The following is a 27,896-nucleotide window of genomic DNA, read 5'->3' on the forward strand; positions in this document are numbered from 1 at the left end:
GAAGTGAGCCACGATAAGTGCGCGAAGAGTGAGAGCAGCAAATATGCGGAGCATAATACTGTTGTGATAATAATGATACCATTCCTCGCCGCACCGTAAACAGGGTAATCGCCAGCGAAGGCGTGAAATGAAGGTGTAATTTTACGACAAATACCCGATCCAAATAACAGGCATTCCTTTCGGAAGTTTTCGTTTACACACACGCACGCAATGCATTGGACGCGAGTCAAAACAAAAACAAACTGCAAATCGGGCCAATGCCAAATGTCAAAACACTAAGATCTGTTTACATACCTTGGTGCGACCGTTACCGTCCTCGGAATTTTGCCAAAAATAACACAAAACGACAGATCGTCCTTGTCCTGGTGCCGGATAATGATAACATCGGCGTTCAGCGTTTCGATTCACCCACCATTCCACGACATGATTGCCCACCGGAACTAGAACTGCCAGGGGAGCGATTGAACGGCTTCAAAACCAAAAGCGGGATTCGACGCCAAGACGAGCTTTTAGCATTCTCATCGGTAGAAGAGGAATCCACAATCTGGACGAAACGATGCCGCACCAGTACGGCTTACCGGGCTACGGACAGGCCCCACCGAGCCCTCCCTCGCACCACGGTGGCGCCCTGCTGCCACGGCTTGGCGGTGGCGGTGGAGCCGTGATACCGGTGGGGTCCACCAACAATACCGGCGGCGGTGGCGGAATGGCTCCGTCGACAGTAGCCACGGCGGGTTCTCCTATCTTCCGCGGACAGATCGAGGAACGCCGGCTGACACGGGAAGCGATGGAGAAGTATCTGCGCGATCGCAACAACATGGTCATTGTCATACTGCATGCGAAGGTAATTGTTAGCTTTTGAGCGAATATCACTGTTGCAACCGAGTGCGCTACCCTCCTCCGGTGTCAACGATCATCTAAGCTTCTAAGTCTCGGGTGCACAGTCAATCATCGGCTTCGTTCTGCCCCCTGTGTTTGGATGCTATTGTGGTTTTCTCCCAAACTCTAATTCCCATTACACCGGCTTGCCTTTGGACACGTCTCCGCGCGCCCGATCATCGAGGGATGATTCGTTTTTAATGATTTTTCGTTTGTTTTGTCATCATCCGCGGCGCATCGTGATGCCGGTGGGGCCATTGAACCACCCCAAAAATCGTGTTTCCCACGATCTCTGCCACGAGTGGCCAGGTCAATCGGTTTTTCCTTTTTCGGGTTGTGTTTCAAGCCTCTCGACAGAAAATTGCCGAAAATTTGTTGTTTTTTTTCCTCCTGTAATAATTGCACATTATCGATTAACGATTTGACGTCAAATTGTGTCACGAAATTAGGTTCGCACGAACTGTCCATTAGAAGATCGGATGGTGTTGGTTCATAGCTAATAAATGTCGGATCGAACTGTTGATGGTTGGTTGCAAATACAGCCGTTAATAGTGACCATGCATCCAACCTTTTCGTTGGCATTTCGGTTGATAAGGTTAGTCTCAAGCTTGTGTTGACCACCCGCCATACCAGCAGCAGGTGCGGCCAATCTAGACTATCGTTTGTACTCGCAGATCGGCTAATGTTTCACCGCGTGATTATGATTGTCACCAAACGGAAACAGCTTCTTGGGACGAGCCGACTTTCATCGGGTTTTCGAGATGTAGTGGTCAATTTTTGTCGATGGAAAAGTCGGAAGAAAGCCTCTGCGTAAGATTTTCTCATCGGCGTGAGGAGCCTTCCGTTTTGGCGTCGATCATAAAGTGATGATCGAAGAGGGGTTCGCAAGAAATGTGCCGCCCCGTCATGGGAATCTTGTCGGTTGCTTTTCGGGAGGGAAACGGCGATGCTGTGGCTGTGGTGATGACGAGAAAACCGTCTGTGCTGAACGAACTCAGCCTAAGCCTTTGTGGCTTCTCCCCGCTAACTGTTGGCTGTCGGCGGCGAGCAGCGTGGGAAAATGTTGCCCAGAAAGGCCAAGTTCCAATCAAGTCGATCGCGAGCGGGAACCAAAAGGGAGCGGATGAAGCGAGACCAGCTGGCTGTATGTGTGTAACGCACCGACGTGTGATGGCATGTGATTAAACCAAATTCAATCATCACACAGCAGCAACAGCAGCAGCAGCATCAGCGGCAGCAACAACAACAGCCGCCCCGAGACGCACCCAAGACGCACTCACTCATTGGCACAACTTTTGCTTTGGCCCTCTCTGTTTTCGGTGCGTTCCTCTCTAAATACTTGTCTTGTCCCAACCATTCAACCTCAGACCATGATCCACAGATGATGCTGATGGCAATGGCGTTCGCGTCTGGGAAAGCACTCGGTACCTCCCGTGGCGCGACGGGCCGTGGACGGTGCAAAGCGCCGGGAAATGGTGTAACGAACCGATGACCGATTACCGATGACGATCATTATTACCGGCGATGGTATGGTATCGTGATGATGGTGCTGTCGGCAATCTTGACGATCGTAACATAACACCGTCGATCACACTCGGGAACTGGTTGGTTTATGCTGCGAGGAAGCTGCGTTTGTTCGAAGGTCAGAACGCTCATAGCGGGCCCAATGGTACTTCAAATTGGGTTATGATCTCAGGGTCACACCTTAAGAGCTTGGCGACAAGTGGCGACCAATTTTCCATACTAACCGGACAGATAAAAGGTACGGTCTGTGAATCTGGTGGGGAGAGTTACCAAAAGTAAGATCGTTGAAACGGTGGTCGTTAGACGCATTCTAATTAATTTTCTTTGATTCTCTTTTAGCGTTAGACGCTATTGGGCTACGATGGAGGAAGATGTTCAATCGAAGATTCTTGGTTTAGGCCATAGCGAACGCACTGGCGAACGGCCATAGCGATCGTATACTTCAAACGGAAATTTGCTGATCATTCCAATGAATCCAAAAGCACTTCCCCTGTTCAGACAAAAATGATTTATGATGCCCTTCGGGCCACGGCCTAGATATTGTCTGAGGCTGGTAATGTCTGACATGTGTGTGCTCTATTTATGTGAATTTTGCGTCAACAGCTATTTAGGGGCTCCACACTAAAAAAATGACACCCAAATCCAACCATTCCAACCGCCGTCATCGGTTACATATTTCGGAAACGGCTTTCGGAGAAAGATTATCCATTTCTAAATGGCCCGTTGTCTCTCACAACATACGGAACGATCGTTTTATGTGTCCGCTCCGCGCTGGGAGCGAATGGGACTAACTAGCTGCGGGCTCCAGTGTGCGTAAGCGTGAGAAAGCGAATCGACGGATCGTTGCGACACCGGGAACTCGGGTGGCGACTTGCGGGAATTTTATCGAAGAAGGAAATGACATTAGATTGAGCTGATTGAATTAAGTGATGGACGGTGCATTTAAATAAAGGAAAAAAATGGTACGCTGCTACGGCGGATGGTGGCGGTTTACGACCGATTTGAGGATCGAGTGGCTGCGCGAACATTGCCTTCCTCTGGTTGTGGAGATTTTTCTGATTTATCATCCAATGAGGTCCCGGTTTAATCGCCATTTGTTTGATGTTCGAAATACGCATTAATTACAAAAGAAGCAAAGTTGATGATCGTTGATCCACGCAAAAATGTGGAAAAAATGGTTTCCTATCAAAATAAAACAGCGAAACCATTCCTTCGCATATCGGCCTACGTTTAATCGAACTTTTTCGCTTTTCTTCTCTTTGACGCAGGTTGCACAAAAATCGTACGGCAACGAGAAACGGTTCTTCTGTCCGCCACCCTGCATCTATCTGTTCGGAGAAGGCTGGCGGATGCGCAAGGAGCAGATGCTGCGCCGGGGCGAAAGCGAACAGTCCACCCAACTCTGTGCCTTCATCGGGATCGGCAGCCCGGAACAGGAGATGCAACCGCTCGATCTGAACAACCAGAAGCAGTACTGCGCGGCAAAGACACTGTTCATCTCCGACTCGGACAAGCGCAAACATTTTATGCTCTCGGTGAAGATGTTCTACGGCAGCGGGCACGATATCGGCGTGTTCCAGTCGAAGCGCATCAAGGTGATCTCGAAGCCCTCGAAGAAGAAGCAATCGCTCAAGAACGCCGACCTGTGCATTGCGAGCGGCACGAAGGTGGCACTCTTCAATCGGTTACGATCGCAAACCGTGTCGACGCGCTATCTGCACGTGGAGGATGGTCACTTTCATGCGAGCTCCACCCAGTGGGGTGCCTTCACGATCCACCTGCTCGACGACAACGAGAGCGAGTCGGAAGAGTTTCAGGTAAGGGGGTCTCGAATCTTTCGTCACCGAATCACGCCAGGCGATTAATCGTGTGCGATCCTTCTCAATTCGCTCCCAATCCAATAGGTGCGCGATGGGTACGTCCATTACGGGGCGACGGTGAAGTTGGTCTGCTCGGTGACCGGGATGGCGCTGCCGCGGCTCGTGATACGAAAAGTGGACAAACAGATGGCGCTACTCGAGGCGGACGATCCCGTGTCACAGCTGCACAAGTGCGCTTTCCACATGAAGGACACGGAGCGTATGTATCTCTGCCTGTCGCAGGAGAAGATCATTCAGTTCCAAGCGTCGCCCTGCCCGAAAGAACCGAACAAGGAGATGATCAACGACGGTGCCTGCTGGACGATCATTTCCACCGACAAGGCGGAGTACCAATTCTACGAAGGGATGGGCCCAGTCCGGACGCCGGTTACGCCGGTGCCAATCGTTAACTCGCTGCACCTCAACGGTGGAGCCGATGTGGCGATGCTGGAGATTACGGGTGACAACTTTACGCCCTCGCTGCAGGCCTGGTTCGGCGATGTCGAGGCGGAAACGATGTACCGCTGTGCGGAGTCGTTGCTGTGCGTCGTGCCAGATATTTCGCAGTTCCGCGGCGAATGGTCGTGGGTAAGTAAGGGGCACTGAATGAGCCAAGTACTTAGCTTATTTCGCATTATGCGCGGGATAGAAATCTTGTGGACAGTGATTCATGTTGTCTGGTAGCTGCGGTGAACACGAGACGGACGCATGACGGTATCGTTTGTCAGTTAATTTGCGATTTTTCTCACGTGTATCTAATCACCCGGCCCGCAACGACGGCAGTATGAAGTACCGTTTCCGGTCAAGATCTACACTGTGATGTACGGCGCGCGAACGCAGCGGAATGACGTCGGATTGGTGGTGAATGCAAATCTTTGATGAAGAGAGAATGGCATTGCGATAAACTCAGTTAAAGCATTTTCAACCTGTTGAAGAAAAAAACTTTGTGAGTGACACTTCAGTGGGCGTCATCTGGGATTGGAATTGACAGTTGACGGAATTCTTTGCTTAAATTCAAGTTTAAAGATGTATTTATTTTAACTCGGCAAAAGCGATCACGAGGGGGAGCACCCTGGCCACGCATTTATTTCGATTTTCCTAACAACTGATTGTGCCAAGCAAAGGTCGTGCCCCGAGCGGCGCATGGGAACGAGCGCTTTTCGAAAGTGTCGCATTATTTTTCCATCGACTTGGACTTTGAAGACCTTCTACTCTTCTTCTTCCCGCCACTGGGGCCACCACCGGAGGCCGTCGCGCCACCATTAGCAGCACCGCCGCCGGAGCTCTGATTGCCATCGTCATCCGCCTCGACGGATTTCGCCTTCGATTTGGACTTCTTGCGGGCCCCTTTGCGACCTTTTTTCCCACCGCCGGTACTGCCTCCCCCTCCGGAGTTGCTGTCGACGCTTTTTTGATTGATATCGCCAAGCATCCGGCCAGCACCAGCACCCGCCGCACCGCCAGCACCACCGGTCAATGCCAGCTGCTGCTGGGAGCTGGTCTTTAGCAGTGGCACCTTCGGTACGATGCGCGTGTAGAGGTCGTAGTTGAAGTCGGCACAGGTTTTCCCGTTGCAGAACTCCTCCAAACACTCGTTGCAGGTGAAGACACGCGACTCGATGATCCCGGAGCGGTTCTTCACCTTGCGGATGGAGGTGGCCAGCAAATTCTCTCGCTTGTCCCGTTGGATCGTTTTTATCTGTAACTTCCCGAGCTCGACCAGTCTGTAACCGATATGGTTTGGGGAAAGAAACTATTACGCGGTGTTTCTTTAGAACCGTGCGCCCGGCCCCAACACTCACTTGCTGAAGTAGTCCTCCTCGACCTTCGTCTTCGGCCGCTGACTGGTCAGCATCTTCCAGTCGATCGGTACACTGCACAGTTCCATGATCACCAGGTTGCGCATCTCGCCCGGGATTGGGTCCATGTACGTGTACAGCTTGTCCCGCTCGCCACCGTTCTTCATGAGCATCCTTAGCTCCTTCTTGGGCATCTTGAAGCCGTACTCCTTCTCCTTGAACCGGATCTCGTCCGCGCGCACCTTAATCGGACGAATCTTGTAGTCCGGCACCTTCTCGATCATCCGCTTGAACTCTTCGCGTGACGTGGCCGTTGACTTCGAGAGGTCCAGTATCGGAACCACCTCCTTTTTCTTGCCAAAAATGTCATCCATCGTGGTGCGCACCGGTGGCTCCGTGGAGAGAAGTACGGCGCAGAAAGCAAGTCACGGTAGTAGACAACCCCTGGTGCTGCACGAAGGTGCTCTAATTATATTCCTATTGTTTGGCGTGCTGTGTGTGGCGTGTGGCGAGCAAGGGTTGTTCTCACGGCAGGCGCATCTGCCGTAAGTGGTCGAATCGCTGGTCGTATTCCATTTTTCACACCGCCCTCGGCTTGGCAGCCGTGAGAAACGCGGGTCGGCAGCAGCACAAAGGCACTACAAAAGCTGTGTATATTAGCCAGCGAAAGCCCCGAAGCGCCACACAGCAGCACACCTGTCGTCGTCGGGTTGGGGAGTTAGTGAGTGAATTAAAAATTCATAACAGATTATGTGCACGGCTCTCTCGCTTCCCGACACACACACACACAGCCCGCGAGGGGTTGTGCCACTATCGCTATTAGTGATACGGCGCACCAACAGGAGCTCCACCACCAAGCACTGACGATGGTGGCGGAGGAATCGGGCGGCACACAACCTCTCCGGGTGACTTTCTTTGCGAAAGAAGACGTCTAATGAAATTCGTATTTTCCCTGGGAACTTCTTTGTTGCTTCGCGCAGCGAAAACCGCAGAAACAAAAAAAGCCCACGAAGCTTTGCCCACGATGCAGATTTCACATCACGCTGCACTACGGTCACGCGTGGCACTGAGCCAGCCAGCAGCCCCCGGGCGGGGCCAAGTGGCTGCTCCGTCGAGGGCAAAGTTCAAAAGACGCAGCAATGGTGGCGGGTTGACTGACTGACTGACTGTGGACGGTTGTTTCGATAATATCGATCTAATAACGATGGGAACCTGTTGCTATAGTGGCCCCCGCTCAGCGTGTGTGTGTGTGTGTGTGGTCACCATTTTCTTTTTCTATGCTGTGCTTTTTTTTGGGGAAGTCGTTAAAGTGGCGGTTGTATTGCGGTTAATGGTATCGTTGGGGTTTCCTTCGTTGTCCCAGGAAGTTGAACTTTTTGCGCTCGACAATGGTTGCTGAGCTGTGGTTAGTAGGAACGGAGAATGATTGACACTTGACTGCGTCTTTAAGTCGCTGGGCTTTTTTAACCCTTGTGCTGCTTAAAAATGATTGAAATGCAAAACTTTTGTGTTTTTGCGATTTAATTAGCTCTCACACCTAATACAAACTAACTGAAATCCTGAAATGTTTTGCCGTATTTTTAGAAAGTTTGCTTTTTGTAGCGGCATGCGATACAAATTCATCGTTAATTTCTATGTCGGTAAACATTGTATGGTGCAAGGGAAATGTAGTTTAAAGGAGTTTTATTGGCACTATTATGCGCCCTAATACAAAGTAGCTTAACCGATTTAGCTAAGCACCTGAAAGCATCTAGTGGGCATTGGAAAATTAGATGTCAAAAATGTTAAACTTCAAAGTACATCTTTGAGAAGGTGTGGTTTGCTCGAGGTGCCTTCAAATTAATTGCAAATCGGATTTTACGCAGAACGGTTAAAGAAACCAATCGCAAGCACAAAGTAATTGTTTGACCTTCATTTGGCGCAGCTTTTTGTGGTGCAGATTTTATGTCGTTTATTGGTTTATTCTTTGATGATCTAGTGTTCCCCGCAACGAGAACAACATTGATTGCACTTTCTCACGTAGAGGCCGCTCCATGATGGAACGTTTTCCGCTGTCGTCAGCATGTCATCTTATGACTTCCCGTGAAACAAATTTGGCAGGTTATTAGGTTAATTGTTTGAGCTTTAATTTTCAATTATTTCGTTTTACTTTCCCCACCATCCCCGGTCACACAGGTTCGCCAACCAACGCAAGTGCCTATTTCGCTGGTGCGTAATGACGGAATTATCTACGCGACTGGCCTAACGTTTACCTACACGCCGGAACCGGGCCCGCGGCCGCAGTGTCCGGGTGCCGAGGATGTGTTGCGTCGCAGCGCGAACAGCAACGCGGGCACCGTCGCCACCGGGAACAGTAACAGCAGCAGCAACAGCAACGCCAGCACCCCGACGGTGGTCAATCAAAGTGTCCCGTCGGCTGGCGCCCTTCCGTCGATTGCGGACGTTAGCTGGAGTTCACACGGGGCCGGGCTACCGTAACGATCGGAGCACGACCCATCGGTGGAAGGAAGCTGCGTCACGGTTCCGGAAAGGCATCGCGAACGGAGAGAAACCACGAGGGCGCCTCAAACGACGTCGCACCCCGATGCCGTTTGTGCATTCCAAAGCGAAGCACCGATCCGCTTCACTACCGCAGGCAACTAGCGAGTAAGATTACGACGCGAAAGCGAAACTTTCGCGATGGACGATTAGCAGGGTATTTATTTTGGGGTCCCTACTTACGCTACGTACTCGCCGGAGGCCGTAGGCTATATCGGACGGACGGCACCACTAAAGCGACAAAAGACAAGCAAGGCCGCCCGATTCTCTGTTTACCTTACATTAAGGTTCTAAAGGGAGGCGCACCCTTGCACAGCAGCGAAGGAAATTCAAAACGTCCCGCGGCAGCCGTCCCCTTAGCTTGATCACCAATTTTTCTTTTCACGCTTCAGTTCGAATGCGATGGCAATTGAACAGTTTTGTAATGAAATCGGGCCCACTCACGGGCAGGTTCACCGATAAGGATCTTTCGTCGACAAAATCACCCGGTGTACCGGGTCGTAATAAGCACATTGCCAAAGAAGAACATTAACATACCGCCTGCGCGAGGGCTACGATGGCAAAAGGGGACCCCCTTTCGAGACAGCACAGCGCAAAAACCTTATCTGCTAACGAGCACCAGACTGCTGCGCGGATGGTTGCTGTTGCGCGATCGCATGTCGGATGATCGTTATTGGATTGGATTTCCCGCGAAGAGGTTTCGCCCGGTTCTCGCATTCGGCGTCTAATAATCACTAGTGGCGCGGTGCCCTTCTGTTGCCATTATTAACAGTTTTATTGTTTTTCACACGCAGCGTGCGATCACTTGGGATTGTCCGATCAAGCGAGAGGGTCTGTGCGTTTGCCTCTTCCCTACGACACCCGTGTGATTGCTGCCTAGGCGCATTCAATGCAAAGCACAACATCGAATTGGTAAAATGTGCCACAGAAACGAGGCACGCATTGTTCTTTACACAGTGCTTCTCTCTGTTTCGTTTGGACCGAGTACGATCGTCATTGAGCGTTCGTGTTCCTGGGTTGCCCGGCGAAATCGTGGGGACCGAAAGGGGGCTTCTTTTCTAGTAACTGCGCAGTATTAAGAACGTTGCTTAGGGATTATTAACTGTTAAGAGTAGACGCCCGATGCGAGAGATTCTCTTTCCAAACATCCGCACCCCTTGCCGTTGTTCGTTTTTCAAGACTAAGCGAGATCTCTCTTTACGTGTATAAAACTGCAGGCAATATGTGTAGATCGAGTTCTGTTGGCTTCTCGGAAAGAAGCAGCGAGAAGCGTCGCGCTCAATTACTTCTAGAGATTTTATAGTTAGCATAATCGTGACGAAGCGTATCTGTTTTTTTTTGCTATTTTAAGTTCTTTTCTTCTTTTAGTAGTACACGATTACTCGCACGAACAACACAAATGGGCAGGCGGCACCAGGCGCCTCCATCGTCGTCACTTTTTAGCCAAAAACGCTTTAGGTGCGCCAATGGGGTCGCGGGAACGTTCAGTAGGGTGTCACATCGCAGACACGATGAGACCGTTCGTTAACGAGGGAGATACTTTATGATGTAAATATAGCTTTTATAGACAAATTCTCTCTCTCTCCCTCTCTCTCTATTCGTATATTTTTATGTAATGAAACAAACAGCTTTGGAGAGATTGTAGACACCGAAAGGCGAGCAAAGTTACTGACCGTGTCTGTGTTGTTCGATTCGAAACCCGGGAAAATAGATTAAGCACTAGCAACTTATAAAGTATTGAAGACTCCCGGAAACCGCATCAACGGGGTTGATGCGTCAAGCAAGACACACGCGGCGGACGGTGTGTATCGTTGAAAGTGGAAAACAACGCACCGGAAGCAGAAAAAGACCTATTTTTAGAGATTTATATACATACATATATACATACAGAAAGATATATACTACTAATATTGCAAAGAGGGAAACAGAATGGATATCCCACGTCAGACGCGAACCTAGATGGACAAACGCAACGAAGCAAACGATATTTATTATACAGAATGGAACTGAGTGTTTCTCTTTTTGCCGCTCTTGGTTTCTTGGAATTTTTATTTTGCTGCCCACAGTCTCTGTGGCCCTACCGCCCTGAACCCCGCCAAAAGTAACACTATCCACCGATCGACGCTCGTCAACAGCGTACATTAACCTCTAGGCGACCCTTCGTAGGATCGTCTACCTACCGTCTACTACTCTTCTCTCTCTCTCACTCTCTCTCTGGACTGAGTAATTGAACCATTCCAATGGGCGAACACACCGACGGGTTTCCGACCCCGTGAGATTATGCTAGCAGCCCGCCAACATCAGTCATGGACAACCCATTTTCTGTCCCATTTGGGCGAGTTATTAAAAACGCAGGTGGGAAGCACCCGAGGACATCGCAAGAGTTTTTTTGTCGTTTTATTTGCTTGTTACCGAGGCCAAGAAATGTAAAATCATCAGCGCCGTGGGAAATGAAGGCGCGGAATTAAGTTAATTGATTTATAAGACGCTGCGAGGCGCTGTTTGTGCGGCGACGAGAGAAAGACTACTAATAAAGTGTCTATTGCGGACAAAAGAATAGAAAACTACACCGGAATTAAGTGCGTTGGGAAAGGAACTGGAGTAGGAAACAGTACAGAGAAAGACAGAAAGAGAGAGAGGGGAACCGATACCGAAGTACAGCATTCCAATGCCTAGCAGAGGGACAACCAGGCTAACCAAGGCGACCGAAGCGGTGAAGAGCAGAAAGCTGACACGAACACGACCGAGGCGCGAGAGAAAAAGCGTTAATTATAAGAAAACCCAATGAATTATATATGTAAATATACACCTTTATTATGATAACTACCTGAAACCTGAACTGCGTGCTCCCAGCGTGATGTTGCGGCCAACTCTCCTAAGAAAAACGGGCGGTGGGAAAACAGATGGGCGTCGCGGGGGGAAAACTGCGCCGAGCTGAGCTTGCGCCGCGCTTTTGGAAAGAAAATTTCTATCGCCAGCCACAGGTGCTTGTTGTGAAGGTTGACGAAAGAGGTTCGCACACACGCGTTTGCTAGACAACAATGGTGCCGCTAGGATGAAGATATTTCAGCCATTTTTCAGCTTCCCATCGGCGTCACGGCGAAGAGAATCGCCGGAAAGAACCCGGCCAGCGGTTGGGGTCACGCTGGCTGCAGGAAGCGAATGAAACGACCGGAACGATCGCCAGGAGCGATCGCAGTCAACGACTGGATCCTCTGGCCGGTGGGCACAGGTTCCTCTTCTGGTCCCCTGGGAGGTCGCTGAAATGACGACAGATTACAATACAATCGGAAGCAACTCCCGTCGTGGTTTCTGCATTCTTACCTTCCGTCTTTCCGTAGCTTTAGCTGTCGCCGTTCCGGTGCCGTGATTTTCGCGGGAACCGCACACGACCGATTCCCACGGTACCCCGGTGGTAATCCGGACGCGGCACACAACCAAACGGAGATCCCCCCTCGCTTAACGAAGTGCTTCAACGGTCCAAATGGCTGCGGGGCGCAGTGATAATGACACCACACCGGGTCGGCCGGAGCACGTAGTTTGCATTAGACGATCTCTTCCGCGTGCGGAAGGTGCGCTCGGATAAACTTATTCTACGTTCCCACGGTAAGAATGGCTCCGCTCGGTGCTGATCTCGTTTCGGCACGCTTCACTTATCGTCGCCCTGTTTTTGTGTTGTTTTTGCCCTTCTTTCACAGAAGCTGAAGGGGCCGGCGCCGCCGGGCGACGCATGCTCAGACGCCCAGCTGGATGCAGAAGAAAGCCTGCGGACGGGAGGACGGACGGAAGAGAGGGCCTTAACACAGCCGTGTAGCTGCTGACTTCTTAATAAGTTCTTAATAAGTCAATGGGAGGTCAGATTGTAGCGATGCGCTTCCCAGTGCGGTAATTGTTGCGTCTTATCATTGGGTGCTTCATGAGGTGGAAAATGCCATCCAAACGAGACGGACAAGACGGACGGACCCCGTCCCCGCCGCTCTGTGGGTAAGGGGACCGGATAGGTGATGTTACTCTGATTGTATTCTGATTTTTAACTACCCCCTTTTCACTCGCCCCCCGGCCCGTTCTCGATTGTGTGCGATCGGCACCGGTGGCTTTCCGGAATGATAATGTTTTACACCCTCCCCATTCATCCATCCATCATGTCGGTTAGTTTCAGTTGGCCTTCGGGTTTATTGGCTTCTTCCGCTTTCTTTCTTGGTTCGGTTGGTGCCTTCGTCCCGTTGGGGCATGAATTTCACCGTGGGCGCGCGCGCGCGGAAGAGGTTACTTCCGATCGGCAGACGCACCAGTTTGCCAGTGTTTGGTCGGCTCGTGCCGAGCAAAGATCGGTGGTCGCTGATCACGGTGCCCGCAGCGTGATCGTGGCCGGTGCCGGTGATATGGTACGCCGCAGTGTGACAGTGTGCTAACGTGCTGATAACCAGGGTACAGTGGGCGAACCGACGATCAGAGCTAATTGGAGTATTTCTTGAAGAATTTCGTACAAATTCATGAAATCTTTGATTAGGTCTGGTGGTTGTTCGTTCGGCAGCAACGAAACGTGCTAAGCTACGGATGGTGAAATAGTGGATAGAAGTGAACAATGTCTGCAACTTGATACCGCGTTTCGGTCGTGAGTGAAACAGTGGCCACCCGCCTTAAGTATATGGAGGCGCCTGGTAGTTCATATAAATTGTGAAGCGATTTATCGCACGGTACTTGCTTCATCGCCCCTGAGCCAAGGGCTGAAGATTGTAATGCTAGTGCCAGTGGCTGGAAATAATGATAAAGAGAAATAAATTTTGTTGAAAATTTACTACACGAACTGGTAAATAAAATAGAAGAACTTGTGCCCATACTCTTTACACTTATCTATTTTGCGGAAAATCTTACTTCCTTGATGCTTGTGCCCCAACCTTGGAGAATTTTTATTGGTTCACTCTCATGTATTACATATCTTTTGAAGTTCAACGTCTTTGAAGAAAATTTTAATAATAGTAGAGACCTAACGATTCCAGAAAAGGAGAAAAGAGACACGAGACCGTAGAAAAGAGTAACTATCGAGATCCCGAGTTCTCTTTTGTGGTTAAACATATCAAACCTTTCATCGCTTGGCTTGTCCATGAAACAGTGACATAACGCCAATAAATATTTAAAAGAAATAAAAATGAGTTAAACGTACTCCACGTGAATTCTTTTTACAATCCGAAACATGTTGGTCAATCTGTGCAAACCAAACAAGGTAAGAAAATCAGCAAAGCTGTGTTTAATAGCTCAATTTAATCGTTGAATGAACTGTAAACATTCGATGACATACGTTGTAGGACTGACAATAAAAAGCTTCGAAGCATTTTTGAACGATCCGTTACGAATAGTACCAGAGATATTAACATTGTCTCTGGTGCAGGCCAAGTCCACGCAGGAGTTGTAGCGCCAAATAAGAAGAAGAGAAACAGCTGGCGGTTTCTTATGCTAATGAGTGGAGCAATTGTCAGGCTTGTTCCCATTTATGATTTAGATTAGATTGAGATGGGTGGTTTAATAATTACGCAAAAATAATTTTAAAATACTTCAAAAGAATCGCTACCGATTCCGACCATGTATTTTATTAATACAAATATCGAGCAATGGCGGAAGCGAATTAAAAGACGCACTGCAAACTTCTTTGGACAAGACCAGCAAATGCTGAGACCAATAAAACAGGGTAATGCGAAGAAATGAGAAAAAGAAGGAGGAGATTCCGCGTAACTGATGCGTGAAGAATGTTGTTTTTGCGTGTTCAGCGAAGCACAAAACATTTGGAGGGGTGGCCTTCGGTTTCGGAAAGACGCAAAGTCTTGTAGAATATACAGTTGTGTAGAATGTGCTTTTACTCATTTTGTACAGCCTTAGGACTAGTTACATTAATAAGCTAAATTTCACAGACTACAGCTTGGAATTAGAGCTGTCTGTCTGTCTGACACGTGTCTTGATCAGTCTGTTGGGGTAATCTTCGGATAATTCAAAGGCTGGAGCGAAGATTGAAATGAAGCAAATAGTAATTATTAGTTGTAATAATAAGTGCGCACATCGAATTATTCAATCAATTTTTAAGATTATGCATTTTATGCATTTGCTTATGTTTTTATGCTTTTAAGATTATGCAGGTGAAAATAAATTTAACGTTTAAATATTAGGATTTATTCTGATAAAATAACAGGAACCGAACATGAATCATTCTCAACAACCTGTTCGTTTTGTACTTGGATTGAAATGCTGAAACCGATCACGGAGAAGCAGATGTTCCCACGATTTTCCCGATCTTTTTAAACGAACGTACTGCAGGTATCCCAACTGATCGACGTTTTGTGCATGAATAATGTCGGTTTTGAATAGATAGACCCACACTATCTTGTTTCGGATGATTGACTGAAATAATTTGGCAAAAATGTGTATTTATTTTAGCGATTTTTGAAAGAAAGTAAATAATGCTCTTTATTGTCCTAACAACTCGCGCCTCGTTGTTGTTTCAGCTCTTTGTTTCCCCTAACGATTGCGAATCGTGCTATAAGAAACTATTTAACCACCAACCAACTATTCAATCGCTTCGCTTTTACCACCGCTTGGTACGTGTGTGTAACAGATACAGCCGTAATTAAAAATAATTATCCGTTAGAGTAATCGTTATAATAAATTTAATAATATTAGTAGCAGCACTCTTATAGCAATCAGCATCGTACAGGATTAGCAGAGTACAGTGGATCATCGGGTGTGTGAAGAAAGCAAACAATCCACCCAGGCATTAGGAGGAGAAAGCTACGAAGTAGGAAACGGACACTTCTCTACAGTCGAACATAACACTTTACATACAGATGTAAAAAAATCAACAATAAACTACATCGCGCGGTGCCAGACACAACGGATCGAGACGAATCAATTCGAGAACAAGCTTCTACACTACACGAGTTCCGTTCTAAAATAGTGTTTAGTAGTAAAGACACGGTGGAGAACGGTTAAATTAAAATGTTTACTCAACACACCGTCGGTACTGTCCCAGACCGCCGAGTATTCTGGTGTTGCCTGGTGTTAGAGTAATAGATAGAGGGGCATATTACCAACGGTTGCCGTTGGTAAGATGTTTGTGCATTGCATCGTTGCACTTTTAATCGTTTCGACACTGGCCACGATGACGATAATGCGGTACACGTGATACTGCCGTCAGGCTGGTGCGTCGCTGTGAGAGAAGTAGTGCGAAATAATGAGGCCAGCAGATAGGGCACCGCAATCGGGCTGAATCTTCTAACGGAGAAGAGCACAAAAATAATAATACAATGGACGGAACCGGCTCGGAGGCGATCGGATCGGATTAACATTGACCGGTGGCATTGACTACTGCGCACTCTTACTACTACTACTACTACTTGACTCGTATCGTGCGCTGCTTGTTCATGTTGGTGAGCATGAGCGAAATGTAGGACGTCAGCAGGTCGTCCATCTTGTAGCCGAGCGAGGTTTCGCAGAGGAGCTTCGAGCCGCGCACCAGATTCCCGATCGTCATGTGGAAGTACGTGTTACCGGACGACCAGTTCGAGATGCGCGTGAACGGATGCGTCACCAGAATGTCCTGCGGGCGAATACAGCCCAAAATGGCGCTTATTAGTGAACGCATCGCGCATCGGCAGCGGCTCGCTTCCCTTACCTTGGAACTGGGGTGAATAAGGCTGACACCGTGTTTGTTGATCGCGATCAGCAGCATTTCCGGGTAGTTGGGTTCGGTCGTCTGTTTCACTTCGAAGAATGCCGAACCAAACGTTGGCCATCTGGTGGAAGGAAACACATTATAAGGGGGGCCCAGAAAACATCCCCCACCGCCGCCCGTTACCCACCTGTAGACGATCTTCAGAAAAGTGATTTTGGCATCCTCCGGTGACATTCCGGCGTCCTGGTTGTAGGCCGCCACTATCGAGCGCTTCCAGTCGTTCACGTTCTGCAGCTTGGTCAAGTCGGAAGGAATAAGTTCGCGCAGCATTTGTCTATAAAAGTTAAACGAGTCCGGTGTTAACGATTGCACCTTGTTCTTCTCGTGCGATCCTTACGGTATAGCTTGCAGCTCCTGTTTGCTCTCGCCGAAGCGTACCCGGTACACGAGCGCGGCCAGTTTGATCGCTTCCTCCTTCGAGCACTTGTGGTAGCCCCGCAGCAGCTTCGGCAGCTCCTGGTGGTAGTGGAAGATCAGGTCCGCGTTCCGGTCCTTGCCCGGGACCGTGTTCGTCCAGAGCTTCTTCATGAAGAACACCTGGTACGTGAACTGGGGATTGGAACCGTCGCGCGTCGGCCGCGCCTTCTTGATCCAGTCCGTCAGGTGGCGCACGAAGTCGAAGAAGAAGTCACCCTCCGGCACCGAGATCACCTTGTCGGCGATCTTCACGAACAAACTGAAGCCCTCGCTCGAGCGCAGGTTCAGCCGCTGGGAGATGTTGTGGCAGAAGTCCTTCGCCCGGGTCGACGAGTCCACCTCGAACGCCTCGTCCGTGTCGTCCGGGAAGTAGACCTTGTGGAAGATCTGTGTCGTCTTGTGCTGGATCGCTTCCACCTCGACCTGGTGCGGCGGGTACTTGCGCTGCCCGTTGCGGATCGTCTTCTGTAGCCGGTGTAGCGAGTCCTGCGAGATCGGATGGCGGCGGGTCCGCAGGAAGAGCGTCAGCTCCTTCAGCAGCTGCTGGCTACAGGCGAACAGGCCGGTCGACAGCCACATCAGCTCCCAGCCGCGCTCCTCCGACAGCCGGTTCCGGTTGTCGGTCAGCTGCTTCATCAGCTGGCAGTAGATTTCGTCGCGCAGGATTTCGTGCTTGAGCGGACCGTCGAAGATGTGATCGGTGACCTCGTTGCCGATGCGCGGCCGCTTCGATGGCAGATCTCCCATGTACTTCATGATGGCAACGAACGCCAGGCAGGACTCCTCGGACAGTTCCTCCTTGGCGAGCAGCTTCTTCAGCAGCGGCTGCTTGAGCGGATCGCGCGAGTAGCGCCACAGCTCATCGGTGCCCCGCTTCGAGCTGAGCGTGCTCAGCGCCTTCGACATCGTGCGCTTCGGTGGTGGCCGGAAGTGGTCGAGCGAGTACTCGGCCAACGAGTGCGGCCGATCCCGACCCTCGCTGCTACCGTTCGAGTGAACCGAGTTCAGCCGCTTGCCGTGGTGGGCATCCTCCACGCTAAACAGGGCCAGTATGTCCGGGGGGGGTTTCGTGAGCGTCGGAAGGACGTACACGATTTCCGCCGGGAAATCTCCACGCTCCTGCGTTCGTTCGCAGCAACCTAAAAGTCAACGGAAGCGTGTTACCTATGGATCCTCTGATCCGGGGACGACCATCCATTCCTACCTATACACCAGCCGGAGTTCAGGACCGTTTCACCGGTGCTTTCGTCCTCCAGAATGATCAGATCACCCTTCAGGAAGGACAGGAAACTGGTTCCCTCTCCCGGGGCCTTGTAGTCCTGCAGTGCTATCACATACTTTGAGCTACAGCGTGTCGGATGAAAACAAACCATTAATGAGTGACCCAAGGGTGCCAGGAGACGTAGAGCACGTACCGTTTCTTTAATCCCTCCAGAAAGTACACTACCAAGTCCCGGATGTCCTCGGCGTTCGGGCTCTGGAAGGTGAACTCTTCGTTCCGCACCGTCGACAGTGAGAAGGTTTGGGTGAACACTTTGTTCGTTTTCTGGCTCGAAACGGCCGTAATCTCCGGGAAGGACAGCTCGAGCAGCACCTGTTCCTGGTCGTCCACCACGTACACGCCGGTCCAGTTGACCGCAATGATGACGTCGTTCTTCGGCAGGTTTGGACCAGAGTTTCTAAAAAAAAAAAAAGGCACGAGACTTGAGCATACGTTTCATGTTCCGAAGATCCGAAGATCCGATCCTACCTGTAGGCTTCGTAGAAGCGCGAAAACAGCAGAGGCCACTTATACTTGGCGTAGCTGACCACGTCCTCCTTCACCTTGAGCGCGGCCGCCTTGTCCTTCAGGTAGTAGCTCTTCTTGTACGCCGTCAACACCAGGGCGGCCCAGCGATCGATCGCCTTCTCGATCCCCGTCAGACAGTAGTCGGGGATGAAGTTCGGCAGCAGCGTGTACAGCCGGTCCATCGACATGTCGGTGCTGTACTCGATGTAGTACTGCTGGGCCGCGATCATCGCCAGGTCTTCCTCCTTGTCGCACCGGTACTCGCCGAACTTGACGCCCCGCACCACCTGCTGGTAGATCAGATTGGTGGCCACCTGGTCCTCGATCGGGTTGTGCCACGGGGCGAAGATTTCCTTGCGGAAAAACAGCCGCCACGGAGCGTTCCGCTCCTGGGCGCCCTGCTCCTTCGCGTACTGCTCGCACTGCGAGATCGCGTCCATCACGTGGTCGCCGCCGCTGCCGAGCGACGACACCTTGTCGAACAGCGCGATGTACAGCGAGAAGCCGAACTGGTCCTTGAGCGTGATCTTGTCCGACAGCTGGTTGCAGAGCTCCCGGGCCGTGGTGGCCGAGTCGGCCAGCAGCGTCTTCGTGTTGCCGTCCATGAACGTGATCGGCAGCATGATCGGCTTCTTCGACTTGGTCGCCTGTAGCTCGAGCCAGGACGGTGGCTGGTTGCGGGTGCCGTTGTTGAACGTGCGCTTCAGCCGCTCCTCGCAGTACGGTGCGTAACCGGGGGGACCTTCGCGGATAAACGAGCGCAGGTAGTTGACGAACTTCTCCGACGGTGCGAAGCACCCGACGCAGAGCGACAGCAGGATCCAGCCGCGGGCGTGTGAAGACTTGGACGGGTTGTTGGTGAGCTGCTTGCAGATCTGGCAGTAGATCTCGTCCCGTAGTTCCGCCCGCAGGATGCCGTGGCCGATGATGAAGTGCAGCTTCTCGAGGTTGGACGTTGGGCGCGACTCCAGCCACGACTGGTAGCTGTCGGCCGTGTACTCCTCGTCCTGCAGCCGCCGCCGCACGTCCTCGCCCAGCTTGTTCTTGCGCTTGAGCGTCAGCGAGACGAGCTTGTGGCGGATCGAGCGGGGCTTCTGCTTCAGGAACGCCTCCGGATCGAGACCCATCATCTGCGCCTCCTGGAACTCCTTGCTGCGGATAAAGTTGCGCCCCAGCGTGGCCGTGACCTTCGACATTACGGACGTGTTGTCGCGGTCCATCGTGTGGTAGCGCGGCTCCGGCAGATCGCCCGTAAAGCGCAGGATCGTGATCCAGAGTGCCTGAGCCGCCAGCTGATCGCCCTGGGTGTGCAGCGGCAGCAGCGGGTGCTTGAGGGGTTTGCGCGAGTAGTAGTGCGTGATGTTGCCCTGGAAGTAGGTGGCGGCAAACTTCTGGAACTTGAACTCCGACAGGTCCTCCTCGTCCTCGGAGATGGTGTGGATCGGGCCGATGATGTCCTCGTTGTTGGCAGCGTTCACCGGCAGGTCGTTGAAGACGGAAGTTTCGCGGCCACCGTGCGGTGTCGGTGCTTCGCTGCTCGAGTCGGGCAGGAAATCGAACATCGCCTCCACCAGCTTGCTATCGTCGACCGGTTCGTCCGCTTTGCGGGCCGCATCGTTGATGATGTTCTTCTTCACTTCGACGCGCCGCCGCTCCTCCAGTTCGATCTCCAGGTCCTTACGTTCGATCTCGTTCAACCGGTCCCGGTAGTGCTGCTCTGCGATCTCCTTCGCCCGCTTGTTGCCCTGGTGCTTCAGCTCTTCCTCCTCCATCCGCCGCAAGCGGAGCGCCTCGTGGTGGCGCCGGTATTCGAGCTTCAGCTTGTGGTAGCGTTTCATCGCGATCATGCGCCGCACGTGCGACTGAATCTTGATCACCGCCCACATCTTGTGGCCGTACTCGCGCCGCACCAGGTAGCCCCGGATGCGGGCCTGCAGACGCACGATGTGGCCCCGCAGGTGGCGAAACCGGTGGCTGAGCACCCGCGAACGGATCAGCGCTTGCAGGCGCATATAGCCGATGCGCATCTTCCGGTAGCGCTCCCGCTGCGCGTAACCCTTCCAGTGCTTCTGGATCGTAACGGCCGCCTGGCGCATGCGCAGGAACCGCCTCCGGTACACCCAGCCCCGGATCGATCGCTGCAGAATGAGAATCTTGCGCGTCAGCACCCGATCGCGCTCCTGCTCGAGAAACAGATCGTGTGCATCCTTCAGGAACACCTTCGTGTGCCCGAGCTGGTAGTCGGATCGGCCCAGCACCGTGGCGCAGATCTTTGACGTCGCCATCCGGCAGTCGGTCCGGTGCGCCGGTGGTACGCCATTGATCAGGAAGCGGTACCGTTCGACAAAGTCCCGGAAGTTGTGCCGGATCGGGTAACCGGCGCGCCGAATGCGGATCGTCTCCATCATGCCCGAGTAGCGCAGCTGCCGGCAGCACAGTGCCCGGTCGAACATCATGGGCCTCTTCAGCTCGTTCGGCTTGATGCACCGGATGAAGAACGGTTGGCACTGGGCGAGCGTTTTCATGAGCGAGTCGAGGCTCTTTTTGAACTGCGTCGACAGTGTCGGGGTACGCTTGCGGGTCTCCGCGCCCATCCCGATGTCCTCGGCGAACACCAGCTGCAGGAACTTGTTCGTCGAGCTCGAGATGAGCTGCAGCAGGTCGGCACTGAACGTGTCGCGGTTCTTCTCCAGGAAGCCGCGCGTGTCGTAGAACACCACGCCGGCAAAGTGGTTCAGCCCGAAGCTTGTGTTGATGTCCGACTTGGGCTTCAGGTAGTTCCGGTGCGTGCCGTGCGTTTTGTGCAGCTTCGCCAGCATCGTCTGATCGGTGCCCTTCGGGAACTTGCTCTCCTCGTCGATCAGCGCCATGATGTTGAGCTGCTTGATCGCAATCAGATCGAGCGCGTCCTGGTTGTCCACGAACTCGATGTGCTGCCAGTTGATGCTCTCGTGGTTGTACTCCTCCTGCTCGAGCTTGAAAATGTGCTGCACGAAAAACTGCTGCAGATTTTCGTTCGCAAAGTTAATGCAGAACTGCTCGAAGCTGTTGTGGTCAAAGTTCTCGAACCCGAAAATGTCCAGCACACCGATGGCGCTGCGGGTGGACGATTTCGGCTTGTAGATCGCCTGGTTGATCTTCTTCACGATCAGCACAAACAGCCGCCCGTAGATGCCCTTTACGAACGCGTCCCGCACGTCCATCGATTGGTCACGCGAAAGCGTCGACACGACGGTTTCGCCGTGCGCGAACAGCGTCTTGCGGGTCAGGGCGTCGATGAATGGTTGCAGCGGTACCTCAAGCAGGTTCGCAACCCGTTCCACGTTGATGTGTTCCGGAATCTCCGTGGCGTCCAGATTATCGATCACGGTCGCGTTGTACTTGATGTTGCCGGTGTGCAGGAGGGCCGCCAGTAGCTTCAGGATCTCCCAGATCTCGTGATCCGAGAAGCAGAGCACCTTCATCGCCGACCGGATGTCGGCAAACTCGGCCGCATCGTTCCGCCCGTCGCAGCGTATACAGCCGCCGCCGGTGAGGTAGCGATAGTCGGACGCTTGGCCCAGATCGAGCCGCCGCTTCTCGTCCGCCGAAAGGCCCGCCAACAGACAGTAGAAGATGTGGTAGTTCCGCTCGTCCGCGTTCTGCGACACGATGCGGGACTTTTCCAGCAGGTACTGCTCGATCTTGGCGCCCTCGATCACACCGCCACTGTTGAAGTGGATGTCGATGTACTTGCCAAACCGGGACGAGTTGTCATTGCGGACCGTCTTGGCGTTACCGAACGCCTCCAGGATCGGATTGGCCTCGAGAATCTGCTGCTCGATCCACGAGTGCTTTCCGCTGATCGCCGCCAAGTACTGGAGGATCAGCTTGGTGCTCTCCGTCTTGCCGGCGCCCGACTCGCCCGATATGACGATGCACTGGTCCTGACCGTAGCGGCGCATGTGTGCGTACGAATTGTCGCCGATCGCGAAGATGTGCGGTGGCAGCTCACCGATCTTGCGCTCCTTGTACAGCTTTATCTGGTCGGCAGTGTAGATCGGCAGTATCTGGTACGGGTTGACCGCCACCAAAATCGAACCGGTGTAGGTCTGAAAGATGAGAGAAAGAACAGGTGTCATTATTGCCGTCGGTTATTGCGGATGGCGCCACTGTTACTCACGTAGATTAGATTCTCGTTGTAGCGTATCAGGAGATTGCGCAGGATGCCGGCCTCGTGCAGATCGCCGAGGGATATCATATCCTCGACGCCCTGCACCGACGAGGCGTGCATCGCCTTGATGCGCCGCTCTGGTGTCAGCCATTGTTCGTTGCCGTCGTCGTCGCGCACCTGAATCCGGCGGCCCTCGGCCGAGATGACACGAGCCCCGATCGCTACATCGAACTCTCGACCGGTCACGGGCTCGATCCAGATATAATCACCCTGCAAAGACCAAGGCAAAGACAAAGTAGGTGACTCAGTACCGGTTACTAAAAGTAGCTTTATTACGCTAAACACGGAAAATTTGACATTCTGACTAGGACGTATATCCATCGATCATAACCTCCAAACGAATGAGGGACGTTCCTCGATGGGATAGCAGCTCTATTTCGGCCCGATTCAGCACCAAGCAGTTCCAGTCCGTACGAAGATCCTCGATCCCAGGCAACTCCCGGGAGCACGAACCACCATTCAGCTCACGCAACGCGACAAGCTTGCGTCGTTTCCACTTGTCGGCCGCATCGTTTACCGACAGATAGCCCCAATAAGGCACAGAAGTACCCATCGTCAGTAGCCACAGTGCCAGGGCGTAATTTTCTTCACTCTCGACCCCCGCCGAACCCGGTGGCGGCCCGAAATAATTCATCCTGCAGCCCATCACCAGTATCGGCAGATAATTATGATACTGTCGATAACTCTTCGGCAGGTGTTGGTTAAACGGTGCGTGGCCTTTGCAAACAGGACGATCTTCGGTCCGGGGACTACGCGCTCCACCGTACGCCAGTACCCCGAGACAGCACGGGGTTCCCGGTGGGAAGGCGATCTCTTCAAACCGAAACACCATCGTCTCCCGGCCCTCGATGGCGACGAAACTGAGTAGCGAATGGTCGCAAAGGAAGTGCTGCAACACGTTCGACGGCAGCAACGATTGTGCGCAGCTTCCGACCGGACAGGGCACGGGTGTGAATGAGGAAACAAAGTCCGAATTTGACAGTTTCTTCATTGATTTCACGGTGGAGCCCCCCTCCGGGTGACCGACATTCGACATTTTGCGTCGAGCGGTCTTTCAACTTGTTGCAGTGTGTTCCTTAGTCGACGCGCGATTCACAAAAGTCAATGCATGCTGTGATAAGATGTGCAATCGCCAAGAATTTGCGAGGCAACTATGATGTCAATACGGATGTCATTTCCATGTTTGATTTAGATATTTTATTTTATCATTTCTGTCGACTTTAAAATTGTCGAGGTAAAATTACTGAAGGTTAAATGTATTGTTGGCAACGAAACAAGGGAAAAAGGGCATACAATTTGCCCCAATAATTTGTGTCTATTAAAATGGAAATACCAAGAGATTTCCCTGTACATCGAGCGCGTACTCTAAACGTAGAGTTAAACCACCCGAAGCTCAGAAGGAACTCTCATAAATTGAAACTTTGCACCATTTCCGCAATCGTTTTGGTGAAAGATTTTCCTCATTTACCGACGCCCAAGGCCTTGCCCCGGGCCCTGTGTGTGGAGGTTGGCCATTGCTGCCTCTTATCGTGCACCAGCCCCGGCGCTGTGGTTACGTTATCGTACGCATGAGCGATGCGTCAAGGAAGAGGCAGAAGCCTCACGTGCAGACCGTTAATTAATAGCAAATGCGGAGCCATGCTGCCCCAGCTGGTGGTATGGTGTCTCTGAACGGGTGCGTGTGTGTGTCCGTGTCCGTGGCTGTTTCGTGCAGGGCTTAACCGACCGGACCTTCCGACGGCCATACGGTGTCGGGGAGTCCAGCGCAGTGGTAATGCACCGCACATGGTTTTGCAGTCACATGTAGTGCGCGCACTTCGAATGCGAAACTGTTGGAAGTTTGTTGAAGCGATTAATTTATGAGTGCGCAGCAGTGCAAAAACGACGAAAAGACTTCCAAATGGAGGAACATTTTGTGCACCAGGGAGAAAAAGAGATACCTAGAGAACTAAAGAATAATAAAACTAAGCACCGGCATCAGGAAGCCACAAACCGAGCGACTGGGACCGAAAAAGCGAAGAAAGCACCCAATGGTGCTGCTCACCATGCACCAGTAGGGAACGAAATAGACCACAGAGACCGCAGAAACGGGCAGAAGCGAAGCATTTTCGGCCCTGAGCCCGTCCGCTAATGGGCGGCGCAGCTGGAGTTGGGTGTGGAAAAATGCTCGACTTGTTAGGCTCCGAAAGTGAAATACTGTGCTTAATCGCTTTTTGATTGTGTGACGTCGACAGAGACGCCTCTGAGAAGTTTTCGTGCCTTTTTTATGGTAACTTTTATTCAAGCGTATGAGGTGCAATACATCTTTTCCTAATTTTCCGATTTCGCTTTCAGGAGAAAACATTTCGCTATGCACCAGAGACTGGCCGTACCTCACTCTTAATAATGCTAAAATTTTCCAACCCCGCAATGGGTTACAAGGCTAACGAACTGCGTCGGTTTAACCTTCCGCTCATTAATGATTAAAGATGGAAAGTGGTAATTGAAAAGTTGCCTCAGGCGTATTTAGTGTTTGAGAAAAGAGAAACTGTACACTTTTTCGTGCATTCGATCGGTACGTGAATACATTTGCAGTTTTGGCAATGCTCAAAAGATACTTTCCGAATTGCCGTTGGTACTCGTATTACGTTGTAGGTATTACGAAGTCTTCTCAGTTACACAGGGCCTGTGAATGGCTCCATTCCAAGCTCAAACATTTCCCATCCCACCATCTGACGATGTGTGATTATGAAATATAGCATCGTCGGTCGATCAGATGAATAAAGATTGCACATTTCAGGGCGAAGAAAATATTCGAAATACTCAACATTCTTCTCTCATACCATGAACCGAGCGTTTGGGTTTTTAAAAAAAACGGCATAACATCTGAACCACGGCATTAGAGGCGGGCTTCAGGTGGGTGAAAGGCAACCCGGTTAACGCCGATGCACCAGCCGTGGCGAGGCGGCACCAAAGCACAACAGAAATCACTTACAATGCAACTTTTTTTGCACTGCTCCATTTCTGTGTGTTTTCGGTCGCCTTCCGGAACCAAAGTAGGGCGTAAAATGGTGACCAACGAGCGCGAGCGCGAGCGTTTACACAACAGGGCCGCACACACAAAGAAGAAGCAAAATAAACAGCGTTTACTTGCGTAAGCATTTCACGACGTGGACACCCTACAGCACTCACAACAACCTTAAGCCCCGGCAGCAGCAGCAGCAGCAGCAGCCGCTTCGGTTCCCAATTGGATTCATTTCCTGTCCGATTGCAATTTGCGTGCCTTAAGAAATGCTCCACGATCGGACTGCAAATGCAGTGCTTAACGAAGTCAACAAAACGGATTTGTAGAAAATGCGAATTGTCGATTTGGCTGGCGCCCTTTCGCCGTGCGAGCTGCTCCACTTACCCGTGTAACGATAACCATTTTGACGCCACATTGACTTCTGGTTTAGTCTGAAAACGAAAGAGGGATAGGGGAAAAAAATTAATTCATTGAACAAAAAATTCAATAATATAGAAAATAGGCAGCCTCGTTACGTAGTGCTCGCAATGGACATCACACTCAGCGATCACGAAAGATCACGATCACTTCCAGGGTGCCATCGGAAAGCTGAGCGTTTCTTTCGTGATGGGTAAATTTATGGCATCAATCCATTCGCTCCCAGAAGTCGATGGCATTTCAATGTACTTCGGCTCTGTGCTCCGGCCAGTTTTCAATTACTTTTCGCAAAATTGCTGATTCGGTCTTCGGGGGCCGTGGCCGATTCAAAGCGCCGTTTCGATCCGAAGAAGAAACATCCAGAACGAAAGATTTGCTTACCAAACGACGAACCCCAACGTGACAAGCAAATGTTCCCATCGAATGCACGTCGACGACGACGACGCCGCGGAGAGGAGTCATTTGTTGCCTGATGTCGCGGTGCTTTAAATGGACTAAATGGAAACAAACATTTCCCGTCACAATCTGCAAACAATAGACACAAACTTCAAGCGGTCTGAGACACGGGTCGGGTCGGGTTTGAAAGCAGTGTGTGCCCATACGTGCCTCGATGCAAACATATTGGGACCGCTTTGAGAGTCAGCGAAGCGTATGCGAAACAGCCGAAAATTTATATCTACCACAGTTATGTTGATGGGAAGCGGAAGCACTCCGTGTCGTGACTCTTCCTTGTTGTTGCGCTCCCAGCACCAAAGTGTTTGATTGTTTTTTTCTGCTCCTTTGGTCTTTCAATTATTTTCCATTTGAACGCCGACGGTGGATGCAATTGTGGCACAAGATTGTTATGCTGAAGCAAACGCCCATCGATTGTAACACTTCAGTCCCCCGGCCGGCCGTTCCGTTGAGTGGGAACCACTAGTGGCTGCGGCGTCACAAAGATGCAACAACGGGCTGCGGCGGGGTCGAACTAAATGGGATCCGACCGTGTAAAATTATGACCGCTTCATTTTAACCAACTCCACCGTTTGCAGACAAATAGTCGCGTCGTTGTACTGGGCCTGAGATTGCCATAAAACTCACACAATCATTTTGCTGTCGTAAACAAAATGATTGTTGCTGTGGGACCAATTGGGCCTTTTTGTAAAAAGACGAATGCAAAGTACATGATGCAGCAATTACTTTTACTACGATCATATTGAACGATCGTAGTACAATGAGTACAATGTTGCTGTGTGCTCTTTTTGAAACAGAAGAACGTCACTTTCGCAAACCAAGGAGGAGAAATTTCGTCTAACGGTAACCGGTGGCCCGAAATCGGGGCCACGTACATCCACGATTCCTGTCACTGGCGACCGGCGGCCGAAAGCAAAAACACGTTGGGGTTTCTCTCTAAACGCCACATCCTTCACTTCTTAATGAAAGGGTACCAGCAGTGCTCCAAGGGATCAAATTAAAACAGGTCGTTTCGCGCAACACCACGCCTCACGATGCCCAACGGCGATCGCAACCGAACCAACGGAAGGGAAAAACAAAACCATTATCAAAGACTGTCTCACGAAACCTGTCCACCTTTTAAGCGCATTCTTTGCGAGGCGAAGTGGCGAATAAAATCCGAAGTCCGTACCGGTTCTTAGACCTCCGGTTCCAACCTGAGCACTTTTGAAGATCGGGAACAATATTGAGGGAAACTGAAAGAAATTAAAAAAACATTGGGGAGAAGAACACCGCACACATCTT

At 51.3% G+C, this 27,896-nt stretch overlaps 3 protein-coding genes across 3 annotated transcripts; 1 reads left to right on the top strand and 2 right to left on the bottom strand.

Annotated features, from left to right (window-relative positions):
- Nucleotides 1-556: 556 nt before the first annotated feature.
- On the top strand, nt 557-8,539 carry LOC128272123 (recombining binding protein suppressor of hairless). The gene is made up of 4 exons (XM_053009870.1): nt 557-844; nt 3,672-4,220; nt 4,308-4,850; nt 8,237-8,539. The coding sequence occupies exons 1-4, from the start codon at nt 557-559 to the stop codon at nt 8,537-8,539; spliced, it is 1,683 nt and encodes a 560-aa protein (XP_052865830.1).
- LOC128272124 (keratin, type II cytoskeletal 1) lies at nt 5,346-6,643 on the bottom strand. The gene is made up of 2 exons (XM_053009871.1): nt 6,065-6,643; nt 5,346-5,986 (listed from the first exon to the last, which is right to left on the bottom strand). Exons 1-2 carry the CDS (start codon nt 6,433-6,435, stop codon nt 5,437-5,439), a joined length of 921 nt encoding a protein of 306 aa, XP_052865831.1. The 5' UTR covers nt 6,436-6,643; the 3' UTR covers nt 5,346-5,436.
- Nucleotides 8,540-15,854: 7,315 nt separating the features above from the next.
- Nucleotides 15,855-26,144, bottom strand: LOC128274210 (myosin-VIIa). Its single transcript, XM_053012321.1, has 9 exons — nt 26,127-26,144; nt 22,688-22,948; nt 18,487-22,616; nt 18,152-18,415; nt 17,941-18,080; nt 16,657-17,875; nt 16,447-16,593; nt 16,260-16,380; nt 15,855-16,184 (listed from the first exon to the last, which is right to left on the bottom strand). Exons 1-9 carry the CDS (start codon nt 26,142-26,144, stop codon nt 15,978-15,980), a joined length of 6,507 nt encoding a protein of 2,168 aa, XP_052868281.1. The 3' UTR covers nt 15,855-15,977.
- Between the last annotated feature and the right edge of the window lie 1,752 nt (nt 26,145-27,896).

The sequence above is a fragment of the Anopheles cruzii genome, chromosome 3 (assembly GCF_943734635.1).
Source record: "Anopheles cruzii chromosome 3, idAnoCruzAS_RS32_06, whole genome shotgun sequence".
NCBI lineage: Eukaryota > Metazoa > Arthropoda > Insecta > Diptera > Culicidae > Anopheles > Anopheles cruzii.